This window comes from Bactrocera oleae, chromosome 2 (assembly GCF_042242935.1).
Source record: "Bactrocera oleae isolate idBacOlea1 chromosome 2, idBacOlea1, whole genome shotgun sequence".
Lineage (NCBI taxonomy): Eukaryota > Metazoa > Arthropoda > Insecta > Diptera > Tephritidae > Bactrocera > Bactrocera oleae.
The window spans coordinates 59,255,960-59,275,515 of NC_091536.1; the positions used below are offsets into that span (position 1 = coordinate 59,255,960).

At 33.0% G+C, this 19,556-nt stretch overlaps 1 protein-coding gene and 1 long non-coding RNA gene across 14 annotated transcripts in view; one reads left to right on the forward strand and one right to left on the reverse strand.

The window, feature by feature from the left end:
• The window catches only part of LOC106618966 (2,3-bisphosphoglycerate-dependent phosphoglycerate mutase), a 17,599-nt gene extending 753 nt beyond the window's left edge, over positions 1-16,846 (forward strand). For 3 of the 12 annotated variants that reach the window (XM_014236911.3, XM_014236909.3, XM_014236912.3), the window contains exons 2-5: positions 13,446-13,588; positions 15,446-15,681; positions 15,981-16,242; positions 16,391-16,846. In XM_014236911.3, coding sequence (XP_014092386.2) covers positions 13,446-13,588; positions 15,446-15,681; positions 15,981-16,242; positions 16,391-16,563 — 814 coding nt within the window. In that variant the 3' untranslated portion in view covers positions 16,564-16,846. The other 9 variants (XM_036378451.2, XM_014236913.3, XM_014236914.3 and 6 more) reach the window with 9 other exon arrangements.
• A 446-nt stretch (positions 16,847-17,292) lies between these two features.
• Positions 17,293-18,908, reverse strand: LOC118683908 (uncharacterized). Of its 2 annotated transcripts, XR_011394780.1 has the most exons (4): positions 18,756-18,908; positions 18,612-18,704; positions 18,007-18,523; positions 17,293-17,444 (listed from the first exon to the last, which is right to left on the reverse strand). It is a non-coding gene; the product is annotated as an uncharacterized lncRNA (long non-coding RNA). The 2 variants fall into 2 exon arrangements; XR_004979728.2 differs by having other exon boundaries at positions 17,293-18,523.
• Between the last annotated feature and the right edge of the window lie 648 nt (positions 18,909-19,556).

Sequence of the window (19,556 nt, forward strand, 5' to 3'; positions counted from 1 at the left end):
ATAATATAACCCCAAAAACATTTTCTACGATATATATAATATTTTCGATCGGATAACATTTAGCTTCTTCAACCGATAGTTTGCAACGAATATTATTTCTGGCGTATTCTCCGATTTCTCTTAAATGTAAGCAGTTTGCTGTGATTTCATCTAAATAACCCTACTTCTTCTGTTAATATTCGTTTAGTGTATCCATCTAGGAAGTTTTCTCAGTTTTGTGAGTATTTCAAGAAACATTTAATTTTTTCAAATATTTCAAATGATAACAATTTTAATATATCCAAGATCTGTATGATACTATTTGATATGATACGATACTACAAGTATATACGGTGCTGACAACTTAGTTTATCGATAGTCCAAATGTTATTTTTATTGTTTTAACACTTTAAACAAATTTCAAATAGTCGTCCTGAAGTCTTAAAACTGACTCATAGGCGCAGTCCAAATTTTAAAACTGTCAGGTGAAAATAAAAACTCTATAAAGAGAATGATTGTACGAGTGTAAAGAAATTACATTTCCTACTTAATTTATTAATTTCGACTATTATATTGTTTTTATATCCTGAACAGGGTATCCTGAACAGGGTATATTAAGTTTTCCACGTTGTCCCTCAGTTTTTGAGATATCGCTCTGAAATTTTGCACACATCCTTTTCTCTTCAAAAAGCTGTTCGTTTGTCGGAACCGCCGATATCGGAACCAGTCCATCAAACTAAAGTCCCTGTATGGAAAAAATGTTTCTTTAGTAAGATATCTTCAGGAAATTTGCCATACATTATTATCCAAGGCTATAACCTTTGAACAAATTCTTCAGAACAGACCACTATACAATATAGCTGCTATACACAGTGACTGCCCAACTCAAGTCCTTGTATGGAAACCTTTTTATTGCCATTCCAACTTATCGTTTAAAATAAAGATATCATATCAAGATACCCTTTTATGCTTTTTATCGTAGCTTCGGTGTAGCCGAAGTTAAAGGTTTTCTTTGTATGGAATACGATATAACCAACATATGTATTGTAATATAATACGATATAATATCATGTACATATAAATAATATATCATTTTACTTCTGCTAATAAACATTGTCATTGGAGCATCAAACTAGCCAGGATTTATACAACTTACAACCAGGGTTGCAAATGATGCATTAAAAATCAAAGTATTATCAGGAAAGACTGTGCACCTGCATACATACGTACACTCGGCAGAAAAAGTCTGCGTACACGCTTATGTCTTATTTTATTTAGTTAAAAATATCATATACTAAACTATGGGTTAAAACCCCATTAAGTGCTTTATTACTAGTCTATCCATCCTATAATAATCCCATAGAATTTAAAGCAGTGAAAATCTGATACCAAAGTTTTATCGATATACATCGATATATTTACACAAAATTGTCATATCGCAGTAAATTGGAAAGGAATTGTTGGAAGAATGTGTTCTGTTGGAAGAACACATTCTTCCATAAAAAGAATAATAAAAATTACAAACATACCAGCTTTTTTATATCTCGGCCAAAAATACTAGCATAGCGTGAAACACGTAATCTTCTGACAGAAAATATGAAGCACAGCCCCCGACTTACTGCAACCGAAATCGCTCAAAATTTTGAGAAATCCCGCTGCACTCACACGATTCGCAAAATTAAAAAAAAAACGATTTAATGGTCAAATCGCACACAGAAAGTCATTCATATCGTCAGTCAATAGACAAGTGCAGAATGCTTTCGCGAAAGAGCAGGAGTTTTGATAGAAGATTATTTTGTCCGATGAAAAGAAGTTTTGGGTCCTTGGAATCAAAGGCCGAAAGATTTTATGGCGAAAAACGAGCAAGGCACTCGATAAGGAAATCTTGATGCATACTGTCAAGCACGATGGTGAAGAAGTATTGATATGGAGGTGTATAGCTAGTAATGGTGTGGGATGAATGGAAGTTATAGAGCCCACCATGGACAAATATGCATACCTTAATATCTAAAAAATTAACTTGTAACAAAGAGCGGAAGAATTATGTCTTGGAAGCAACTGTTATTCTACAAGATAACGACCCGAAGCATACAGCATAGACATAGTTAAGCTTTGGTTACTCTACAGCGTTCCTAAGCAGCTTCAAACACCACCAGAATTACCACGCTCAATTGCCTTAAAGGATATGCTCAAGGATGTGCTGAACGAGGAATGGGCCGACATCCCTTCGAAAGAAACCTCTGAACTTGTCTACTTCATGTCAAAACCCCTAGCGGAAGTTTTTAAGAATAATTCGGACTAAGAATATCTTTGCTCGACTTATGTACCCTGTACGCAGACTTTTTCCAATGGATTTCATCAAATAAATTGGTTTTAATAAAAAGTACATAAAATTATTTTTTCCAACGATTTATTTTTGTTGGTACCCTGTACGCACACTTTTTCTGCCTAGTGTATGTATTGTGTATTTTACCAATTAATTGATTATCTATAGTTCCAGCGTTGAGAAATTAATTTTGACAGTTTTGGCGCCAGCTAAATTCACATCTACGTACACAGACCTACATTATTTACAAGTTCAAATTAGGAACCTCCTAATCACTTTAAGTAAATCGCCAATTGCAACTTTTCAGCCTCACTGTCAATCCAAGTGAGAAGCAAACTCCACAGTTTATGATATTTGACGGCCGGGAGCTGGCTACCGCCGCGCCACAGATTAGTTCTCTTACATACGCACTATGTTTGTTTTTGTTCGGCATTCTTACCTACTTAAAAATTTTATTTTTTGAGAATGTATGCGTGTGGAGAGCGACTCAACAGTCCCAGTGGTACGTTTTACTGAACCTCACCTTTTTCAGTTCAAGTGTAATTAGGACCACCGCTGGTTTCCTTTAAATCGTTTTTGTATGAAAACGGTGTGCAAAATATATTCTAAAGGCTCTGTTCCAACTAAGAACTGAATTATTTATAATCTAAATAGTATTGTAAAAAAAAAATTACTTATGAAAAATATAAGTAATTGTATTTTAAATTATGAACAATTAAGCACTGATATATCAAACAAATTACATCTCTATTTAAATGTTCTACATAGAAAAATCTCATTCCCACTCCATATTAAAGGGCATATAAAATCGTTATTATTTTCTTTCCACGCACATTTTCTTCGCTCTTAACATTTTTGTAGTAAATGTAAAAAAGTAATTCCATTTTTATAAGTATTAACTTACGTATATATTATTACATTTAATACCGCTAAATGTTATTAATAATTTATCAAATATATATTTGTGAGTATCTTAATCTTATCCTTATTTCCAATTTTTCAAAATAGTTCTATTATTCTATGCATACAAGTATGATACATATTTGCATATTACATGCAAAAAATAGATTGTGGAATTCAAATTTCCTAACATGTCGTATATATAAATTAAAACCAAGCGCTATTGCAACCATGAAAAGAATTTCAAAATGAATGCTGAATTGCGTAGCAGAGAACTGCTACGAACAAGAACACAAAGCATGCTACCCGAGCACGAGCGGCACGGTCCGTTTGCCTTTCTTCGTCGTCCTCTGGCTAACAAAAAACCGGTTTGGGTGACAAAAGAGTCCGTGTGTGAACTGGGAGTTACATAGCTGTGTAGTCTTCCCAGATTGGATAATAGCAGCGCAGCCACTGAATATGATTGTGGCGATAATGAAAAACCCCATTCATATATTGGACAATGGGACAATTTACATTACATTACAATTTAAAATGGACCATTTCACAAAGTGTTGGACCAATGACGCAAGAGAAAAGAAATGGATCATATTTGGTCCAAATGGACCAAAACGGTAACAGTACTGCCGATCACTGTTTTACAGTGAGGAAAATTAATTACGTTATTACATTCGTATCCAAAAACGGCTTTTATGTTGTATGAATATCACTTCTTTCTCCATCCACCAAACACTACCAGCTTACCAACATTTCTTATATCTTTGTCAGCGTCGTAATAAGTATCTTGTTGATCGCTCATTGTGGACAAGAGTATATATGCACTGTAAATATATTCGTGAGGTTGTTAATGAATAGAATGTGTCACTTGTTGGCCAATGCGTATATAAGTGAATGTGTAAATACGAGTACATCAGTTGATACTCAGCGTGAAAATGGTTAAGATACTTGTATAGCAACAAATTTCATAATAAAGTACAAACGCAGTTTTGTAAGGCATTTATTGCGAATCGAAGCTATATGTAAAAATACGGTACGTTTAAGCCAATTAATATGACGCGTTCGATGTGTGATTAACGGTATTGAGGGATTTTCGATTAATAACATTGCATATTTTAAGGCGAACAGCATAAGGAAAGTGGTAATGGGCTTATTGTCTGTTTTAATAAGTGTATCTTAACCTTTAGTCTTAAAGTTGTTGTAGACAAATACACAACTGGTGAGGGTACGACACTAATACCACGGATAAGCAGTGCTATTAATTTTTTAACCACCTTGCAATGGCTAATAAAGTTAGGCAAAACATTGATTAAAGTCAAATTGCGAATCTTTGAATTCAACAATACAGCAGTTATACATATACCCGTGAAGTCACGTGTTCCTATTTCGATACAAACAAGCAGCTGGTATATTTTGTATAGCGAAGTCCTACAAGTGTGTCGCCAGAGTTCCATAAAAATATACCAGAGTTGCTTCTCAAAAGTGATTCTACTCTCCCGACTATCCTTAGTTCTAAACTGAAAAAGTTTGTGCCTAACATAGTTTGATATTACGTTGAAAAAAATCGCAAACAAATGCATATGAATGTTCGATGATAAGGAACATTTTTTACTGTCTTATAAAGTTATTAGAGCATACACAAATGGTCAAATAGAGATATTCAAAATACAATTAGAGTGACACTGCCAACTTTTAGTTGAAATCCTATATCTCAGGAAATACTTAACCGATTTGGTGTGTGAGGTTATTCAATCATTCATTTCATACACTGTGAAAATGGACGAAATCGGTTGACAACCACGCCTATCTCCCATATAACACATTTTTTAGTTCCATCTGATTCTTTCGCTTTACAATATACAAATAAAACATCAAGAAGTTATCAGAATAAAACTTTGCACAAATAGTGGCCTTAAGATATTTCGGGAAAAATATTTCTGTGATGACAGCATGCCCTTGTGCCGAAAGGAAGTATTATCAATACTTCCATTAGCCCCTATACTTACCTATTATAAATATTTTCGATCTTCCGGTTGACTTTATACCGCATCTATCAATCAATATGTAAGAAATCTTCATAAAATTCATAAAGAATCTCTTTTTATATAATAGTGTATCTTCTTGCCTGCGGTTGTAAATAATGGATGCAGTAACTTTAAATATATGCATATAAAAGTCGCGTACATAATTTTACCTTGTGAGAGTATAAATCGTTCGGTTACACCTGAACTTAGTCCTTTCTTACTTGGTTATTTTAACTTTGACAATTACAAACCAATTGAGTTGGTTAGATATGTTTTTGAAACGCCAATTCAGTCCGACTTGTATTATAATTCACATCGCAACAAAACAACGCCCGGAAATTGGAAGTTTATCAATTCAGCTGATCTTCAATATACATCAAGGACAAAATAAACTAATTGAAGCTGTTTGTGTTAATGTTGTCAGAGTCAGCAATTAGGCGCCATTGTAATCGAAGAGACACGTCGCTTGCACCACAATACAACGAACAGTCGCCCGAAGGTTTACTGGTTTTTATTATATTCAATTTCTGCATCACCCTGTATGTCTGATGGTAAAAATAGGTAACTTTGCTCACTTGAAGTTCTGCTTATAAATTTAATTTATTAATATAATATAATCATATAATATAATAAACTCAAATAGTGCAAATCGCTATCGTTGCAATATGAGGGAGCATGTTTATATGTATGTACTTTATAGTAAGGGAAAATCTTCAAAAAAACAAATTGTGTCGGACAATTGGTTCGTGATATAAAACAATTGTTGAGTATCGCATGTTTTAATAAGTTGAAAAAAATTTATAAAAAGTAAAGGGATGAGTGTTAACCGGGCTCAAAGGCGAAGCAACATTTTGTAAAAAATGTGCTAAATTCAATCTATCAGACTATAATATCACTAAAGACGATGAATCCAGTAGATGAAACCATCGTAAAAACCACCAAATGATCGAGATAGTTATTTTTGTAAAGATATCAAAGGAAGAACGTGATCAAATCGTTCTTCAATATTTGAGTATAGTCAAGTCTGGCTACCGCGCGAGATTAGATACGACATATTTACCGTGCAACAAATTATTACACCCGAAAGCAAAGTTGCATAAATTACGCTTTTCAAACCTCAACCCCTCAAGACAATAATCGCTGGAAAGTAATTGCGGATTGTATAAAATAAAAAAATAATTTTAGGTACATACATATATTTGTCTAGAATAATTACAGCGAGTTTTGCGAAAATAAAGTATTTTTCTTTAAAACAATACGAATTCTTCTCTCTACTTGTTCTGTGCGAAAAAATCAAATATCTGTCACATTTTGGTTAAAAAAATTTTGGAAGAATTTTTAGAGAACGAAATTTAATATTGTATCGAATATTTTTATAATGATAAAGAAATATTAATAAACAGAAATTCTTTTCCGATGAATATATGCAAAACAACATAAACAACAAGCAGCAAGGGCAATGGAGAAGCTTGCTTACATTCCTATGCATAACAAACACCAATACCAATAGCACGATAAAAAACTTATTTAAATAAATAACCAATTGTGGGTTATTATGAATAAATTATTAGCAGGCATTCGAGCGCCAAGCGCAAAACGCTCAACTCCGCAGACCGGCAATTCGAACAACAAAGAAAAATACTATTAAAATAAATAATGGAAAAAGGCTATAAACAAGCTGGACAAAAGTTTAAGATCTAATAACGTATATGATAATAATTATACAAAACCACGCATATGAAATAATAAGCGTGGAAACAGCAAACAATACTCACATACAGTGAAATGGGGTGCAGTAACGAAACTTTTGTCTGCTTTGATCTGTTAAGTGCCTATTCTATATATTGTATGTACTGTAAGCGTCAAAATAAAGTGTACGGCACACTTTAAATATTACTTTTCACTATCTTCAATATTTACAAAGAGAATTCATTAAATATATTCTTACTTACAACCCAACATTTTATCATTTAAAATCTAAACATCAACCTTTTAGAGTACTTTAAGTATTTTCTTTAAAGGATGAAGGTGCATGATTCAATTCTTGTTTTCAGGAAAGAACTTTTGCATTGAAATTAAATAGCGCCTGGATGCTGTACATAGTGACTCTTCTTCTTTGATTCCATTAAAAATCGGTTTATCGGTTTTTGATGAGCCACTCGCAAACCTTCACGATCTTATATTGACAGAGCGACAATTGATGATGCGTGGTTCATATTCTAGATGAAATATTTGGCATGAGAAAGGTACCGAGTTGGCTCAATTGTGAACCACTTCAGAGCAGTGGTTGCCAGTTTCTGCGTAGTTTCGCGATTATCGACGAAACATAGATCCCCTAGTACACACTACAGACAAAAAAAATAGTCGAAACATTTGATTTCACCCTGCGAACCTGCAATGAAGAAAGCGAAGATTGTCCTATCGACTGAAAAGGTTATGGACATCGTTCTCTTGGATACACAAAGGGGGTTTATATAGTCACAGGGCTCTACTATGCCATATTATTGTTGCATTTAAAAAGTGCCACGACAACACACCTGCTGACACACCCGGAATCGCCACGGCTAAATTAGTAGATAGTATATAATTGGTTATATCCACAAGTGAGTCTGAAAAACCGTGCTTTCGTAACTTTTGTTTTTTGGAGAAGGCATTTTACTTAACAAATAAATAAAAAATATACTGTGCGTTCAAAAAATAAAGCTTTTTCTTTGAGCGATCAATTCGCGGAAAACTGTTGACTTGCTAACTTTAATATTTTTTAATAATCGGCGATTCATTTTGAAAATTTTTTTATTCCCTTCATTCTCATAGCTGATCTCCAGAAGCACCCACACAAAAAGGTGTCTAGCTACTGGTGTGAGAAACATTTTTCTGGTTAAAATTATCTCATATCCAAAACCAAATATATTATTATTATTATAGTTTAATACAGATTTTTGACAAAATTACGGTTTCTCAAAGAAAAAGTAGATTTTTGTAAAAAAAATTACAAATCAAGCTAGCTTACAAAATCGAAATTCTGTTCAACAATCTTATTTCTTCGGCCATCGTGTGAAAATTTCCACACGATCCTCACCGAGTCATAAAACAGCGTTTCGAGAAAAACACATTTCAAATTTTGGGAGTTAAAAAATTCTTACAATGTTTTTAAAATTTTCTAAGAATATTCTCAGATATTTATTAACATTTGATATACATTCGTATTATCAAAAGTCGTTTTATTGAGATTCACAAGTGGATATAACCGCTTAAGCTACGATGCTGCCCGATCCACCGTTTTCACCAGAATTGAACCTCGAAACTACTCTTGTTGGTAAATGGTGGTGTTCACATTATTTTGACGCTCACTGTTTGTATGTTCATATTCACGTATAAACGCTAACAACGGATAGCTGAATCAAAACAGGCAAATAACAATAAAGTGTAGTCGAAAAAAGAACAAATACAGTAATAATCTGTAGTTCTCGCATTATCAGCAGCGACTGGCGTGACCACTGTTTGTATCAAAACGCGCCAAAACTGCAATATGTAAAACCACAACAAAACAACAATTCTCGCACAAAGTAGTATCGCGAGATCTATAAAGACACGTGCATAAATATACATACAATAAAAATACCGCTCAGATTTATACGTATGGGTATGTACATATATATAAGTATGTGTGCAAGAGGAGGACTGGTAGCTAAATAGAACCGAAACAGAGTAGCCAAGTATTTAGAACCAACCATAGTCTCCGTTGAGTCGGTCCACAGTCAGCTTTCCGCCGTTTAATACAGAGCAAAACCATGCAGAACACTTGGACCGCGTAAGTTTCGAACAGTTAGCGCCGCTGATACCCAATTTTCGCTGGAATGCAATTTTTTGCATTCTCACTCAGATTTACATGTGTACATAGTAAACAAATATTAACTGCACGCTTACATATGTACACATATAGATCAAGGATACCTATGTATCAATAATGAAAGCATGTGAGTGTTTCTGAAAGAGGTAAACGTAGCCTACATTTTTGTGACATTCGGCCGCGCGGTACCTCGATATAATCAGCTCCCGCTGGTGTCCAATGTGCATAGGTTTAAGAAAAATACGAAGTGAATACATTCAATCTTGAGATATAATTTAAAAATTCTGAATTTTTTTTGTTATTGTCGTCGAAGGTCTATCTTTGCCATGACTGAAAATAAACGTTTTAAGGCGCGCAGTTGTGGTTGGTGCAATGGCAGCGCTAGTGGCGGCTGGTGCTGGCATGTTACCTGCCCGCGTCCAGGCAAGCTACGGTGAAGATAGACGGTATGAATGAACAATCTCTCACAACGAGTGGCACTATAATTAGCGTGTAATCAAATAATATGAACAACAACAGATTACAACGATTACTTCCAAGTGATAAGAAAGTAAATTGGGTGCAAAATTTTCTACATAAAATCATATAAGTATGCTTCATATGGGACTATAGGTCTAAAAAATTGTTGAAATATGAAAGTAAAAAATTAATGCAATCGGAAAGCTGGAAGGAAGTGTAAAGTTCATTTAATAAAAAAAATATGAAATATTGTTAAATTAAATCTACAAAGCCAAAGTTTGATAAATAGAAAGTCTAAATGAGTCCTGCAATTAATTAACACCGCTTTATGTATTGAATGATGGAATTTTATCTTTTAAAGTTCAATATTTTGTAACAAAATCATCACTGTCGACTATTGCTTAACATCTGCGTGACATTGGCTCCACTAATTTTTGGCAGATGTCCTTTGGAATCGCTTCCCACTCCTTTTTAGCCATTTCTTTTACACCGTCGACGTTTTACTTTATAAAGCCGTACGTTTTGTTTTTAAAGGGAGACCTAAGGTTCTTAATATGTTTAGAACTGAACTACAAGAAAAACAGTCTAAAACAGTCACCAAATTGTCCTGAAACCATTGCTTAGTGCGTCGACCAGTTTCGGATCGTTCTCCTACTGGTACATCCATATTAAAGGCATGTTGTCATTTGTACTTAAATTGGTTCATTTGTTCATCAATTTTTGATATAAGCCAAATCCCATGCCATAACATTGCACCCCAAAGCATTATATTGCCGCCAGGCTTGAAGTAGTGTAACTAGCTCTTTTCAGTTTGGTGACCTAACCAAACTTTTTTTTTCTGAACAGCCTCGGTTTATCTTTATTTCATCAGAAGACAGCACCTTTCTTTCAAATAGTCCTGCTTCGTGCGTTCTTAATTCGTTGGCAGTTCTATGGAAATACTTTCGTGAACAATAATTTCGTCTTACTTTGTTACAATAATGTAGCATTAAACTATATCCCTTTCGCACTGTTGAGCGACTTTTATATTTCATCGTACGACTTACCATTCTCTCTCAAGTGGACTATAACGGCTCTTGTATCCTCACCTCAAGATTTCTTTTGACCCATACTTTTGTATCACTAAATTTAGTCACTTTCAATAAAAATATAAGAAAAGTCGTACATAAAATAGCTTACTTTCCAAAAATAACCTGAAAAATATATGAGCGTTGCTAACTAGGTGCACGATCGATTTAATTACATTGCCGAAAAAAATTCCATTTCACCAAAATAAGGCATTTTGAATAATATATTTTGATAGTTATTGAAAGACATATCTTAAAATTAAAAAAAAACAAAAAAAACATAATAAAAATGCAATATATTTACGGCATGTCGTTGTTAATTTGTTGCACGCAACTGTATGTATGCATATATGCGCATATGTAAGTAAAAGCGCGGAAATAAAAAAGAATCTTATTGGACGAACGCCAATGAAAGCCGGCAAGTGGCCGAAAAGGAAGTGAAGACGACCGAATAGTTAAAATAATAAATTGAGGGTCTTCGAACAGGCTTCCGACAGTGAGCAAGGTTATAATGTCTAAACATCATTAAACACACAACTGGTAAAACTACTTAAGTCAAAGATAATATCCTTAAAGTATAAATTAAATGAACAGTTCATTATATTTTGGTTCATTTAGTACCATCCTTATATTTTAATATAGGTATGGCAAACTCGATTCCGATTCTACTCGAGAATCGATTTTTTTCATAAAATAATCGATTTTTCGAATACAACCTTTACCTACCGAAGTCAATCAAGAATCTTGAAGTTCGATTAGGTGACTAGTTTCAGGCTCTACATACCATCATAATACATAAAATCATGTTATAGAAAGCCATACAACTATTATATATATTTATTTATTTCCAGAATATTTACAACCGAAAAAAAATCATATAGAGTAGAAACTGATCGAAGTTGAGCGTAAAGCTGATCAATACGAGAAAACAGTTTTGAAGCGTGTTGTTATATATTCAAAAAACTTTTGCGGATAACGTCTTAAATCTTTATATAAATAGTGAAATTCGATAAGTTCATCCAGTGAAATTATATTTATCGATGTTTTCCATACTTTTTTTTTTAATATTTGGCACAAAGCTGGAAGCAAAATATTCTTTTTCTTAGGAATCCATACCATAAATTCTTTTTAGCTATTTGCCTTAATGAGAGATAAATGAACAATCAATAAATCGAAAACAAACTCCGACATAAATAGGGTAACAGACATTTGACAGTTCGCATCTAAAAATTGTTGAAATCGATTCCAAACTTTGCAAGCCCTAATGAGTATATATGTGCATCCCCTTGACTTAGCTATATATTATATGTACATATCTAAAAAGCTCATAACTTAATAAACCCACAGGTACAAATACCATGATATTCGACCTTCCGGTTGACTTTATACCCCATACTTCGGTTAATATCCAATTTATCTTTATAAACTGATATGTATGGACATATTTTATTGAGCTTTTGCATTGTTTGGTGTGAACAATCGGTGAAAACGGTAAAGATCTGTGCTTGCCTCCGTATTCATATTATAATTATTTCCGTTTCTTTGGACGACTTTATTATTTTGAGAGCATATAACATTCGATTCCATTCGAATGTAACTCTTTCTTACTTGTTTATATCTGAATACTGTACGTGAATGTCGCTTAATGATCATCCTATTCTCGTAGAAGTAAGATGTGTGTGCTATTTCTATAATATACATATAGTGAATTAAAATAGGGATGGAAACATTTATACAGCATCGATTCTTGATTACGATTTCGATTTTATATTTTTCGATTCTAAGAATCGAATAGTCGAGTAAAATAATCGATTATTTCGATTTTAATCGATTCTAATTTAGAAAATCAATAATTTTTATAGTTAGGCTGTGTGCCAAACGGTAGAAAATTGAAAATTCCAACAGATGAAAGTGAAATTCTGACATTTTTCCTGGTGAATCCAAATGTCAGAATTTTATATACTTAAAGATGTAGTTCTTAAGGGAATATAAAATGTTTCTTCAAAGTATTAGTTGAAATATTAATATGAAGACATATATAAGAATGTATGCATATCAAATGCAAATAGCCTAGTAGTGGGCAAACACTTTGCATAAATTCTCATTTAAGATGAAATCTTCAATTAAATGCATTTTTATAGTCTCATTATAATTGTTATTAGCAAACTAAAATTTTTGATTTTACTTTTATTAATTTTGTCAATATATTTAATAATTTAATTACCAAAACTAAAATTTTACTTTAAGGAACCAATTATTATTACAAACTTCTGATAAGCACCGCTGTATATAAATGATGGATAAAAATATAACTAGTATAAATTTTATCATGAAATTGATAAAATTAGTAATATGCAAATACAAATAAGAAGAAAGATAAGGAAAAAGTCTATATTTGAAGGTTATAAATATAAATATATTTATTTACTGCTGTCTAGTGCGATTATAATAAGCAACAGTTAAATCAATTTTGATGTTTAATCAAAGTAGTCGTACTGTTATTATATTATATTTCAGCTGCTTCGCACATTTATTACATTGGACGCACCCTTACAAATCTAATCGGCGAAGTAGTTTAAAATACGATTAGCTTTAAATGTTGCAAAGAACCGTTAACAAAAGTATTATTGTCTATGCAACATGTGGCGAGAAAACTAAAATCTAATCATATTCGAATGAGATAAAAAGTTCTGTATTTAAAATAATAAAGTACACGCGTATTTATTATTGGAATTACAAAAAGTGGTTTCAAGTCTATGAATAGTCTTTATGTACATACAATAATTATTATATTATATTATATGCATCACATATCTAATAGGATGCAACTTGTACATTAACAGTTTCAAGTCAGTGTGCCTGGTGGCAAAGGCAAAACAAATAAACATGAAGACCAATCAACTGGTGATCGTACGACATGGGGAGAGTGAGTGGAATAAGTTGAATCTCTTTTGCGGCTGGCACGATGCCGACTTGAGTGAACAAGGTAAATAAAATACAAAAAAGAAAGTACACATATGTATGTAAGTATGTACGAATACTATCTTATAAACTGTACCATCTTATTTTCTAATTATAAATTACAATAAACTTATTATTTTAAAAGTACACCTAATTCTGTTTTTACACGGTAGATTAGTTCCAGAAAAAAAACCATATAAAAAATAAACCGTGTAAACAGGCACTGATCATCCCCCTAAATTGTATCCACAAAAAGGGAATTCCTTTAATTTGTGATATGAACATACATACATATGTATGTATTTCGCAAAAATGAAATCTGACAAATAAAATGTAAGCCACAAAATTTTTAATCATGTAAAAAATTAAAAATTCTTTTATTTTCAAACCGTGTAAAAAACCACCGTGTAGAAACGGAATTAAGTGTATAGTTACTTTATCTCTGATTTTTTTTTTCACTCATATTTATGTATTTGCAAAATGTTTAAAATCCGCTTACTGGTTTTGTTGAGTAGAATACATCCGTATGAGGCAATCGGGTTTTTTCTTCCAAAAAATTACCCCTCCTTGTAATTTGCCTGAATACATGACACAAGTACGAAAGGGCTAAATTTTGGTTTAACCGAACATTCTATACTCTCTCAATTTGCAAAGTTTAGGTATACCAAAACATTATATTAAACAAGTGAAGAAAAGCTAAGTTCGGGTGTAACCGAACATTTCATAGTCTTGCAACTTGGCAGGATCCAAGCTGGGGAAATACCTTATGCACAACAAGACAGAAAATCACGCTCTTTCCATTTCATTAAGATAACTCACATATCGAACAATATAAGCGGTATTAAGTCAGCCGCAAGTTTGAAAATCTTTCTATTAGATATAAAGAGGTTAAGGCAATTAGTGTTCCGATTCAAGGCATTTTCAAAATACAGACATACTACTATCAGAAAGGAATTCTCTCCGAATTTCTATAATATATCTCACAGACGACCGGTATTTTCAATAAAAAGTGCACAATAAAAACCGGCGTCCACATATTCGATGATTTCGCCCAGTTTTATACCGTTATAATAATTGCTGCTTTATTTGTATACCGGAAAGTGAAAGAATCAGATCGAATTTAAAATTGTTTTATTTGGGAAGTAGGCGCGATTGCAGTCCGCTTATTTTCGCACTGCAACATAAAATTGCTAAAAGAATATTATGTACCGAATTTGATTGAAATCGGTCGAGCAGGTCCCGAGATATGTGATTTCACCTAAAAGTGGGCGGTACCATGCCCATCGTCCAATTTTAACACCGGCTACTCTTGTGCCATTCCGGATGTGAAATTTAATGTCTATTATGTAGTTAATATATGTTATGGATTTAGTTATTGATTTATCGCACTTTAAGTAGTTTTTAAAAAAACCGTTATATGAGAAGTGACCCCGTTCACTTATTTTCACACTGACGTAAGAAGTGTTAAAAAAAATTTGTCTTGTACAAATTTGGGGGATATAACTTTGATGGTTTGGATGAAATGACTCCGCCTCTAGGCCACGTCCTGTTTTTAAAGATTTTGAATACACAGATGAATATTGTTCGAAATGTGTATTCTCTTTTACACAATTATGTTAATGTTTGTATTTCTCATGAAATATACATAATACAATAATATATGAACGTTTCGACACCACTACGGATTGGACATGGATTTTTTGTTTTGGCCACAACCAATTGAATAATGTTTTTAGGAGCCTAGAGTGTAGTTTAAGCCAAAAAAATCGAGTTTTCCTAGACTGGCCTACTTCTTAAATCACCCGACTATGTAATATAAGTGGTACGAGTGTACTGTTATTTTAATACTCAACATCTGTCTTTCTCTTCTACTCTGCCGTAGGTGCCAAGGATGCAATTAACACATCTGCAGTAGCGTTGCGTGAAAGTAATTTAAAATTTGACATTGCATATTCCTCGGCATTAATGCGCGCGCGACAATCTCTCAGTATCATACTGAAAGAATTGAATCTCTGTGATCTAGAAGTCGTTAGTGATTGGCATTTGAACGAGCGACACTATGGAAATCTGACAGGTTACAACAAACGCGATATGGCCAACAAATATGGGGAGGAGCAAGTAAGTTCAAGATCGAAAAATAAAATATTAATTACTCAAATTTTCTGTCGAATCTCAATGGCTTTAACACTATGTTACACGTAGGAAATATCACTAAGTAAAACCCTAGACCGTTATTGTGTTTCCTTTTTTCACACTCTGCGAAGAAATAGTTCAGATCGAATAACTATATGAAGGGTATTATTCGGCTTCGGTGCTGCCGAATGTAACGAATTTTCTTGTTTTTATTTTAAACGTATTAACTCTATAACTTTACGAATGAATTTCACAAAATAACAATGCAAAATAATTACTTATAGGTGCAGTCGTGGCGACGTAAATACGATGTCCTCCCACCGCCTATCACCCCAGACAATCCCTACTATCATTCCATACGCAATAATCCGAGTTTCAAAAATATACCAGCATCAGATTTCCCAGACACCGAGTCACTGAAGGTCCTAATGCAACGCGTTATACCGTACTTTGAGAATGTTATATTCAAGCAGGTGCTTGCTGGCAAACGAGTTCTCATCATAGCACATGGTACAGTGGCACGTGCCCTGATCAAACACATCGATAGTAAGTACGACAGTTATTGTAATTATTTTATAAGGACACAGCTCGATATTTTATTAATTAATATTATTTTATTTTATGTATGAATATGCACGTGTACATATGTGTTTCTAACTTATCAGGTTGTACGTATGTTTATATATAATTGCAGAAGTATCGGATGAGAATATTTCTACAGTGAATGTACCAAATAGTATACCCTGCTTATTTGAATTTAATACGGAAACAGGGGAAAAAGTTGGCATAACTACATTCTTGGCAGATGAAAACTTCTTGAACGAACAGATACAAAAGACCGCTTCGATTGGGGAGTCAAACAAATGAAAATGTATATAATTTTTCAAAACTACAAACCTCTCGAACCCAAATAAATGTGTGTATTTACAATATTTTATGAAAAAAAGGCAAAATAGGCTATTTAGGTTAATGTTAATTTGTATTGTAATTATAACTGTTTGTGTATCTATCTATTGTATATATTGTATGTGTATAAATATATTTTTATTGTATACTGTGTAAATTTAAGTGATTTGTGAACGTACAATAAATATTGCTGTATCTTCTATAAAAAAAAATAGAAATAAATACTTTAATTATTGAATTTGAACTTAGCAGTAATTCCAATTATGGCCCTTCCATGTTGTCAAATATTTAGAGAACAATTATTGTCTGGTCCAAAGTTTTATTTCTCTTGAAGTCAACAAGACCGCATTGAGTAGATAACAAACGATTAACACTGAAAGATTAAACATTAAGTCCCACTAAACCGATTTCAAGCAGACAAATATTTCAACAATATTTTGCCATACGCAAATCTAGTAAATATTCAAATTTATTCTTAACTTCAGATGTCATGGAACAAGCAAAAAATTATATTGAACTTTAAATGTATTGATTCTTGAGGAACTTTACGATTTCAAGTTTATGCTCTCACACCGAGGATAATACTTGTATTTTGACAGCTATTCCCACTTTCCACAAACATAAATAGCTATTTCTTATATTTGATCAATAAACGTGGACATTATATATAAAATATAAATATCATAGAAATTATTCATTTCATCGAATTTTATTTCGATAATTATATATTTTTTTCAACATCTAAATATTTGATCACGCTGCAATACCCGGCTGATCTTCCTCTCGTCGAGACTGTCTGATGCAAACACCGATTTTTAAATCTCTCGTCGAATATTAATGAACTATAAAGTAAAAATTGTTAATGACACAAAATTTTATGAACCTATAAAGAGTTAAGAAAGTAATAACATTTTAGTTAGGATAAAGTAGCAATTTCATTCTTGAAAATCCACAAGACATATTTTTTGGATTTAAAAACATCAACCAAAACTTAGTCCATTTGTTATGGGTCTGGACTACGATCTGATCAGCTAATATAACGCATTATGTTATTTTAAAAAGTTGCCTCATTTTAACAAAATACAACAGTTGACGGCCTCATTAACATTCCTTAACACAAGACCCACAGGAGGTTTTATTAAATCAATTTAAGCTTCGAGTTAGTTTAATAATTTGAATGCTAAAGAGGCTCTAACATTTCGTTAGAGATCTAAAATGTCGTAAGAAGAATTAATTATAATTATACATTTGTAAATTAGTAAAGGGAATGCGGCTTACAGATATGTATTGGCTACTTTTTTGAAGCTCTAATCCACATTTATACACACTGATTTTATGGAATATCTTAAATCATAGATCAAGGTAAATAATTTATGTAAGCAAAAAAATCATAATAGTACTCGCCTCTGCCTAAGGCACGTTGGATACCGCTGAATGGCTATATAGTGATGATGAATTGTTATAGTGATTTACGACTGGCTGCGGAAGCAATAGAAGTTCTAGTGTCTTACTAGTGTAAATTTACTGTCGAATATATATTTTAATACTATTCAGTCGTTCACTAAGTAATTTCGTTTGATGACAACAGTCGATCTCATTGAATTTTTCGCAGCCAACTTAACCGCTTTACCGATATATAGTAAGGACGCTTTTTGGAATAGTTTTTGTTTGGTGCCATATCGAAGATAGAAGATCGAAAACAGCATTTTCGGCATATTTTACTGTTTTACTATCAAACAAAGCGAAATTATGTGATGTATACGGAGAAGATGGTTGGCCAATGCCAAAATTGATTTGCAAAATTTCGTCCGGCGATTCCGATTTTGAGGATGCACCAAGTCCCGGAAGGCCTCTTGAAGCCGATGTGGATAAAATAAAGTTTTTGGTAGATACAAATCGTCTAATAACAACTCAGAGATTGCTGAAAGATTAAATTGTGTCAAACGACCGTTCACGTTCACAAGCACAAAAACGACGCAATAATAATAAGAAGGGATAATACGACTCACCAGTGTTCACAATATATTAGAACAGTTTGTATTAATTAATGGCGATGTAAAGGTCTACAACTTTTGAGTTTCTTTCGATTACCTCATATATTTCTATAAGAAGAAGAAAAATTACCAGAGGTTTGATATTACTTGACCTATTACCAGTATTAACGAAATTATTTACTAGAACTTTTGCTCTATGTACTGGCTACTGGGTTCGCACCTTATCAAAGAGACTTGTGAGCAGTAATGCTATCTCTCGTTATTTCCCCAAAAAGAAGACTGTATACCATATGTATACATTTTCTCATCATACACCTGAATTCGCAAGAAAAGAGAGCCATTCATTCATAAACTTTTTTGTAAACACAATAAAGTAAACAATTCAAGCGATTGAAATAACGAAAGCAAACATAGCAACGCTAAATGTCACACACAAAACGAATTGCCAAGGAGAAGCAGACATGTCATGACAACAATATCAACAATGTTACATACATATCTATCAACGTTGCCATTTTGGTCCGATCGGACTAAAAAATATTCATAATAGGAACCTGCTCAATGTGTGAAAATGAGAGATCCCACTTAAATGGAAGCTGTGAAGTAAGGATTGAGAATGACAAGAATTTGATATATTCGCGCATTTCTTTAATTTCAGGCATCAAATTAAAGGACAAATTGCAAGTAAATACTTCAGTTTTAATAATTGTTTATATTATATTTTTAACTTATTTTTAGGTATAACAATAAAGTACCTAAAACTTCCGCAGTAAGCGAATAAAATGATATCGACATCAGGTAAAGAAAACTTAAACTTTTACGGCATGTCAATTCATAGTTTGAACATGTTTTTGCTATTGTAGCGGTTATCTAATCCCCGCTTAGGTGGAAAGGTTCAAGTTAGGTGTCAGCGAAGGCCAAGGAAACGTGGGGTGTCGTCAGGGTCGGACTAGGAGAGGA